Consider the following 7,049-nt stretch of genomic DNA (forward strand, 5'->3'; position numbering starts at 1 on the left):
CATAGCGAGAGTTCAACTTCTTGCCTGGAGTAACACTCATGTAGCCTCCTTCGCAGTATGCATTCTTGTTTTCTTCGTAGTGGTTGCGCCAGCGTAGAACAAATTTTTCAATGAGTGGGCGAGATGAAACAAAAGATGAAATTACATTGTAAACCGGCGAGGCTCGCCGTGCGCAACGACTGATTAGATTCAAAGTTTCAGTGCTGCTTCGGCTGCATTCGTCACTTGGTACAGGAGTTGTCCCTGGTGTAGTACTTCCTGGGGCTGTTATTGGTTGCGGCGGTGCCTTTGGTGCAGGAATGCCATTAAGGCATCGATGAACAGTCGTTGACTGCTTTGTTGGATACATACGAGCCGCGTATACGGCAGGTGTCGGTTTTGGGTGGGGCGTAATACACAAGCTTTCATGAATGGGTAATTCTCGGTTAGGAGTAATATTCAGGTCACTGCATCGTGAACTTTCAAGGAAGCTGTTCTCCATCGTGGATGATATCTGCAAAGTACCCTGCACACTTGCCCTTTGTACACAGTGCGGCGCAGGATTCGAAACCTTTTGCACAATCTGCTGAGGAATAGGCTCCACTGCAATCGATTTGTAATCCGGGAAGGCTTCCGTCGGAGTGCTCATTCTCATTTGATTTGTAGCCGTCCTTGGCACTCCACTGCTTGGATACGGTGACGGACTCGACACTTTAGCCGGTACAGTAATCCCATCATCCGTATTGGAGAGATCGTTACTGCTTGTCACAATGGAATCATCTTCCTTTCGGCTCACCCGCACCTTCTGTCCTGGAGTCGCAATTTGTCGCTGTTTTTGGGGTTCTTTGGGTTTTTGCGGTTGTTGTTTTGTTTGTTGTGGATGCGACGGATGAGCAGATGAGGGACGCGACACACCAACGACATCGAGTAACGAGGACTGCTGCGCCGACTGTGATGTCGCCGCTAATGCACTTGCGTTTTTTACTGAATAACGCGCGGAAGACCCCACCCCTCCAGCATTTAAGAAGGCGGAAGAGTATGTCCCGCCATGGGACGCCAAAATCCGCGTAGGAGTTCCTTGTGGGTAGGCAGGGTAATCCGCCGTCATCACTTGGTACCGCCGACGGGCAACAATGGCGTAACGGGGGGACATTGGCCCAATTCCAGACATGCGAGAGGCATAATTTGCCGCAACAGGAGAGGCACGCCGCGGTGTAAAATCATCAGGACGCGAATGCACAGCAAAGCTGCGGCCCTGCGGTGAGCCCACTGGAGACATACCCGTCCGTGATTGATCCCTTGCCCACGAGTACCACGATCCCAATGGACTCCGCAATGATGTATCCGCGGATATGCAACCTATGGGCCGCCGTATGGGCGAGCAATACGCCTCACCTCCTGCTGACATAAAAGACTCCCCTCAAGCCTGTGATTCCAGCACAATGTTAAACTATGAGAATGACGTTCAGCCGTGGTTCTCGCTTTTGGGAGGTTGTTATTTTCCTTACTTCCCTCAATATACAAAATACGCCTGCCTGTGCGCGTGTATTGTATTCAACTTGGTTCTAAAAACACACTCACACAGAGATAGATTGATGGTGAAAGAAATTGGAAGAGAGAAAAAAGGTAAAAGAGAAAGAAGGAAAAACGGATTGAAAAAAAAAAAAAAAAAAAAAAAAAAAAAAAAAAAAAAACCAGAAAAACAGACAAAGAACAATGGCTCTGGCAAAAAGGAGGAGAAATAGAAAATGGGACTGTGTGTGTGCACGTTTCGTACAATAAAAAAAACGAAAAGGGTATCTATAGTTTGAAAATAAGATACATTTCGCACAAATGCAAGAAGGTGAAACGTCAACAGCAAAAACAAAAGAACAAACACAAATGCACGCACAAAAAGGATCATCATTCCATTTTTCATCACCATAAATAACGTTCAAGTGCAGAAAAAAAAAAAAAAAGATAAGGGATCCACTCCTCAGATATACACAAAGATGAAGGCAAAGAAGGTGGTTAGCGACGCAGCTTTTCCAAGAAGTCAGCTAACTCCTCCGTGCTAACACCTGAAGCATCATACTGTATTCGAGAATCCTCTCGGCGTGACGCCGAGTACATCCGCACACTGTACGTGTAGGAATCTTGAATAATGCTATGTGCCACGTTAAGGATGTTACATATAAATAAAAGAAGGTACGTACCAATAAAAAGACGGCCAAAAAGCATCTGAAGAATGCATGTGGATTGGTCCATTACTAAAAATGTGTCAATAATGTTGTCCCCAAATGTCGTGCAGAAAAGTGTGACAATTGAACGCGACAGCGTCCCAAAATAGCCCCCAAAAGCTCCAAAAACAACGTGACCACAAAAAGCGTATCCAAACATGATGGGAAAAACGGCGACACTGTACATGGAAAGTTGGCTTCCTGCCGTCACAATGCTATCAATTATGACGTAACAACGCGGGAAAAGTATCAAGATAGAAACCAAGCGGGTACAGCTTATGAGTATAGAGAATCCAAGAAATATCGTCACTGCCTGCTCCAAGCCGGAAACTCTTTCAGGATAAAACTGGCTCGCAAGCGCGGTAATGCCAAACATTAACACAAACGCATCCGATAGAAAGCCCAAACAACGCCAACCTCCTTCTTGACAGTGGAAACATGATGGTAATGTTCGTACCTCATCCAAACAGCATTTCTGAAAAGCGAATATTTCTAGTATTGAAGCGGAAAAAAGAGGAAATGTGCGAATACGAAGCAAAAAACCCAAAAAGACCAGTGGAAGCAAGGTGCAACTGATCATTATGGGGAGTCTCTCAGGTATGTGTCTATCGACACAGTCCAATGATGCTTTCATGGTCATTACAGAGCTATGTCCAGTCATTCCAAATGTAAATGCTACAAACCACACTCTCGACCTCGGTGAGCCATCAGTTTGCCTCACCAATGAATACAGCGAAAACGTCAGTTTAACATCCATGAGATGGTCAACAAGTTGTCCCATTGGTGAAGTTCGGCAAGGCACATAGTATAACCCATCCAAGTCTTCACGTGGTTCACAAGATTCAGTTCCATTAATTAATACTTCTGGATGAGCAAATGGTCCCAAAGGATCCTCTTTCAGAATAGTAAAAGATTTATGAAAAGTCTTTAAGCACTTTGTCGATTCGTAGCACTCTTGAAAATAAGTCAATTCTAGAAGGGGAGGAACGGTTGTTGAGTTGTCCTTATCAACCACGTAATGCATAAAAGAACCCGTACCAGAAAATGGCAATCTATAATATGCCCCGATTATACCTTTGAATGTCGACAAGAACTCATCAATCGTTTGAAATTCTTTCTCAAAGCCTGCATTAGACATCCCTTCAGCTCCAAACAAAAAGCCGGCCAACGCAAATCGACTATCATTAATTTCCTTATTACGCGGCGTCTGGTAACTAAACGCGAAAGTAATTAGAAGCGCTAGTATGATGCAATTAACTACGTACTGAAGCAACATCTTATTCCCTTTTCGTTCTCTCCTTTTTCTGTCGTCGGTATTTTCGCATATATGGAGAACCTGCGGATAAAGCTCCAATAATCCCGTTGCCTTTATTCCTCTATAACAAATCTGCCTGCCAATTTTTTTCAACAAACCAAAAAAATGTTATCAACAAACACTATATACAAAAATAAAAAATATATAAAGCAAAAGATATTTATATATATGAATGCAAAGCGTTGAGTGGATTATAACCAAGGCACAAGAAAAAGCAAATTGTAATAACATTATTATCATTCCCTGTTTGATGCCTTTTTTTTTTTTTTTTTTTTCAATAGCAAAACTCAAGTTAAACTTTTTTTTTGGACAAAGTTCATTCGCAAACAGCTGGCGTTTCAAACACCATAGTATATCGGCACATGGATGGCTCCTCAACTTGAACCAGCTTGTTTTCCGGACCACATATCACGTAAACATCAGTCATACGAGTCACACCATTCCAGCACCGATCACCATTTTCAAATATCATGTGAGTGTAATCACTCGTACTCGACCACAGAGAATACGTGTTATCACCAAACCTTCCCCACCTCCCAATGCATTGACCGTGTGTTGTGCCTTTATCATACTGATGTGCATCCTTAAGAGGGCAAATTTCATATGTGTGGGTCGAAGTATTCAAAGAAAAGCATTCATTACTGAAAGTTCTGATAACATCCCCTGTGTTGATACTTCGATTCAATCGATTTTGAATTTGTTCTACAGAAGATGAAAGCTTCTCCACTTTTTCACGGGATTCCTTCAATTCAAGACGGAGGTCTCGTGCCTCTGGTAATTCAAATGAAGCGCCATTGTCCATATCAAACCGATCATCATCCATTTCTTTATTATCTTTCTCGGGGTTTTCGCAAACGTTCGAACATTGTAACGGTTCATGGTCACATTCTTGATCATAAGCCACCTTTGAATCCGTTTCTTTGTTAATACATTCACAAAAACCTGCTTCAAAAGGATAAATAATATCGTCACAACCCTTATCAACAAGGGGCGATTCCTCTTCAGGGTCACAAATTTTAGTTGGGCTCCATCGTATGCAATCTGTCGTCAAATTCCCTCTTGCATTCAAATTGTTTCTTTGATTCTTCTTTCTTTTTTCTTCCCAAACCTCACGGGCGGCATTGTATTCATCAAGTAGGCGCCTTTTCTCTGCCCTTTCTTTTTCTTCAAATGGAACAAGCTTCACAGATTTTTCTTCAATGGATTTCCTTAACTCTTCCAATTCCATGATTTCATTCTCGAGTTGGACCTTGTCATCTTCACGATTTTTCCTCACCTGCTCCATCATTTTTTCCTTCTCACGCATTCCTGCTTCTCTGATCCGTTCATTCTCCAAACGTTTCTTTTCCTCAATTTCCTGGGTCTCAGCGCATACATTGGGGCACGCAATAATATCAGAATACTCATCAGAACCGTCACAGCAATCACATAATCCATCATTGATCTGATTATGTGGAATTTCTTGTGGTTTAAACCCAATGTTTTTGCACCTGAATTTCCATTTTTTAGGTAAATTAACCTCCAACCTGTCATTCGTACATGCCGATGTCCCCGGCTCATCGCTTCCATCTGGGCAATCACAATAATCATCGTTAACCTGATGACCCATAATGGACACATTGCCGCATAAACAATTAAAAGGCCTCTCTGGATGGACCGCGGCAAAATACTCCAAAAAACCATCCTGAACACCATATGAAGGCTCTAAAGCCGAACATCCAGTTATCACCAATGAAAAAAAAAATATGTATGGGAACATGCTTTTTTTTTTTTAAATAATCTTGATAATTCCGTTAAAAAAAAAAAATCCTTACTTTGATTCCCTTTTTCTTTAAGTATATCTGGTCAATTCTTTTGGTAAAATAAATAAATAATCAAGCAAATCAAAGACAAAGTAAAAAAAAAAATGCCGTAATTAAGCCAGAAAAAGTAGAAAGGAAGCATATTCACATAAATATTTTACTTTTTTGGAAGGGGAAAAAGTATTTCGTTATAAAAGAAAAAAAAGGAGCCTGACGATTAACAATCGTAAATTCAAGCCACGGATATAACTGTAATTTACCATTTCTGGGTTCCCCAGAAAGAACGATAATTGCTGAGCACCTCCACATCACTCTTTCCTTTTTTTCTCAGTTTTTCAATTTTTCATCAAATTCTCGTATATATTTTTTTTCCTCTTCTTTTCTCGTTGAACTTCCAGTTTTGGATTTTCCTTTCTTCATTCGTGCAGCTTTTTACGCATTTTCCTTTTCTTTTTCTTTTTTTTTTCGCTGTTTTCGTTCTAACACGTTTCATCTCAACAATGGAGTCAAAATGCCGCTTTTCGCTATTTTTTTCTTTTTTTCACATCATTGGCTCCGTAAAAATATTACCAGCCACTACATTCGAGTTAAAAAAAGACCCCTTCGTATGGTCAGGACTCGTTCCGCGGTGAGGTATTAGAATTAAATGCGTGCAGCTCGAGTTCATCCAATAAAGGTGTTAAACTCTCCGTTGAAGCAGCAGGTGTTCCAACAACATTTGCATCTTGTAATGTTCTAAGCAGTGATTCGTCGGCCTGTAGCTGCGGTATTCCTGTTTGACGAACATATTCCCGAACCGTGCTTCTCCAAAGCTCAGAAGTTGGGGAAGCAATGGTCACCATGGGAGAGGAAAGAGAAAGTGAAGGAGGTGGTTCTGACACTTGATTTTTGTAAACACCAGCCAATGAAAGAAGGTGTTGTCCTTCATCCTCAACCTGGATAGCTAGGGCCTGAGGATTATGAAGATCCACCTGCCTGCTCGAAGAGACCACACGGCGTTCCTGAGCGTGTATCCCTTTACAGTGCTCATCGGAACACCCATTATTGTTACAAGAAAACTGTTGCATTCGAAATGCCTGCTCAAGCCTTCCATCCGTATAGACAGTCTTGAAAAAAGGGATCCACTTACCATGACATTGAACTGTTACTTTATTTCCATAGCGGGCAAAAAAAATAGAATCCTTTATTCGGTGAAGTATTTGCATCTTGGATCTTTTTTCAGCCTTTAAAACCTCAATGAGTCTCATAAAAAAATTTATTCGATGCCTGACAGGGCCTGCTTCATGAAGATGTAACTGATTGCAGGCAAAATCCTGATAACATTTTTGATCTGCTAAATGAAGGTTACAGAACGCACCCTTTGGTTCTCGCGGAACTTTTCTTTGAGATGGTGCCTGTGCACCACGAATACCACTTTGTTGATCAAGAAGAAGTAGTAGTTTTTCGTAAAGACCACTACCGTCAGTCACCATACCACCTGATAAATGGCTCAATATAGCCAAACGCGCCTCAGTAGCATATCTTGCGGTCTCATTATTTTCTTGATCTACATGATCTAAGTACACCTTTTGAATAGATTCGTAAGTTTTGAGCCAAACAAAAGCAGAGGCAGTGGAAGTGCTTTGTGTATACATGTGCAAAATCGTTACAAGTAGTCCCACTGTAGGCTCAAAAACATCAGGTATCTTGCTGGCCTCATATGATATGACGTTTCCAAGAACAGGTATGCCACTA

The 7,049-nt window shown here is 41.6% G+C and overlaps 4 protein-coding genes across 4 annotated transcripts, besides 6 other annotated features; all 4 read right to left on the minus strand.

Moving 5' to 3' along the window:
* On the minus strand, window positions 1-1,387 carry Tc00.1047053508215.3 (protein kinase, putative; the record flags this gene model as incomplete). The annotated part of the gene is made up of 1 exon (XM_799882.1): window positions 1-1,387. A coding segment is annotated over one exon (1,387 nt), but the record flags the coding sequence as incomplete, so codon positions are not given.
* Window positions 1-3,759: a sequence feature (heterozygous, Esmeraldo-like haplotype).
* Window positions 1,580-1,627: a sequence feature (GA-rich).
* Window positions 1,635-1,673: a microsatellite.
* Window positions 1,990-3,474, minus strand: Tc00.1047053508215.6 (hypothetical protein, conserved; the record flags this gene model as incomplete). Its single annotated transcript, XM_799883.1, has 1 exon — window positions 1,990-3,474. One exon carries the CDS (start codon window positions 3,472-3,474, stop codon window positions 1,990-1,992), a length of 1,485 nt encoding a protein of 494 aa, XP_804976.1.
* Window positions 3,760-5,012: a sequence feature (haploid, non-Esmeraldo-like haplotype).
* Window positions 3,769-3,788: a microsatellite.
* Tc00.1047053508215.9 (protein kinase C substrate protein, heavy chain, putative) lies at window positions 3,830-5,272 on the minus strand (the record flags this gene model as incomplete). The annotated part of the gene is made up of 1 exon (XM_799884.1): window positions 3,830-5,272. The coding sequence occupies one exon, from the start codon at window positions 5,270-5,272 to the stop codon at window positions 3,830-3,832; it is 1,443 nt and encodes a 480-aa protein (XP_804977.1).
* Window positions 5,013-7,049: a sequence feature (heterozygous, non-Esmeraldo-like haplotype).
* On the minus strand, window positions 5,927-7,049 carry Tc00.1047053508215.10 (hypothetical protein, conserved; the record flags this gene model as incomplete). The annotated part of the gene is made up of 1 exon (XM_799881.1): window positions 5,927-7,049. A coding segment is annotated over one exon (1,123 nt), but the record flags the coding sequence as incomplete, so codon positions are not given.

This window comes from Trypanosoma cruzi, genomic scaffold, assembly GCF_000209065.1.
Source record: "Trypanosoma cruzi strain CL Brener 1047053516721 genomic scaffold, whole genome shotgun sequence".
In the NCBI taxonomy this organism is placed as follows: domain Eukaryota; phylum Euglenozoa; class Kinetoplastea; order Trypanosomatida; family Trypanosomatidae; genus Trypanosoma; species Trypanosoma cruzi.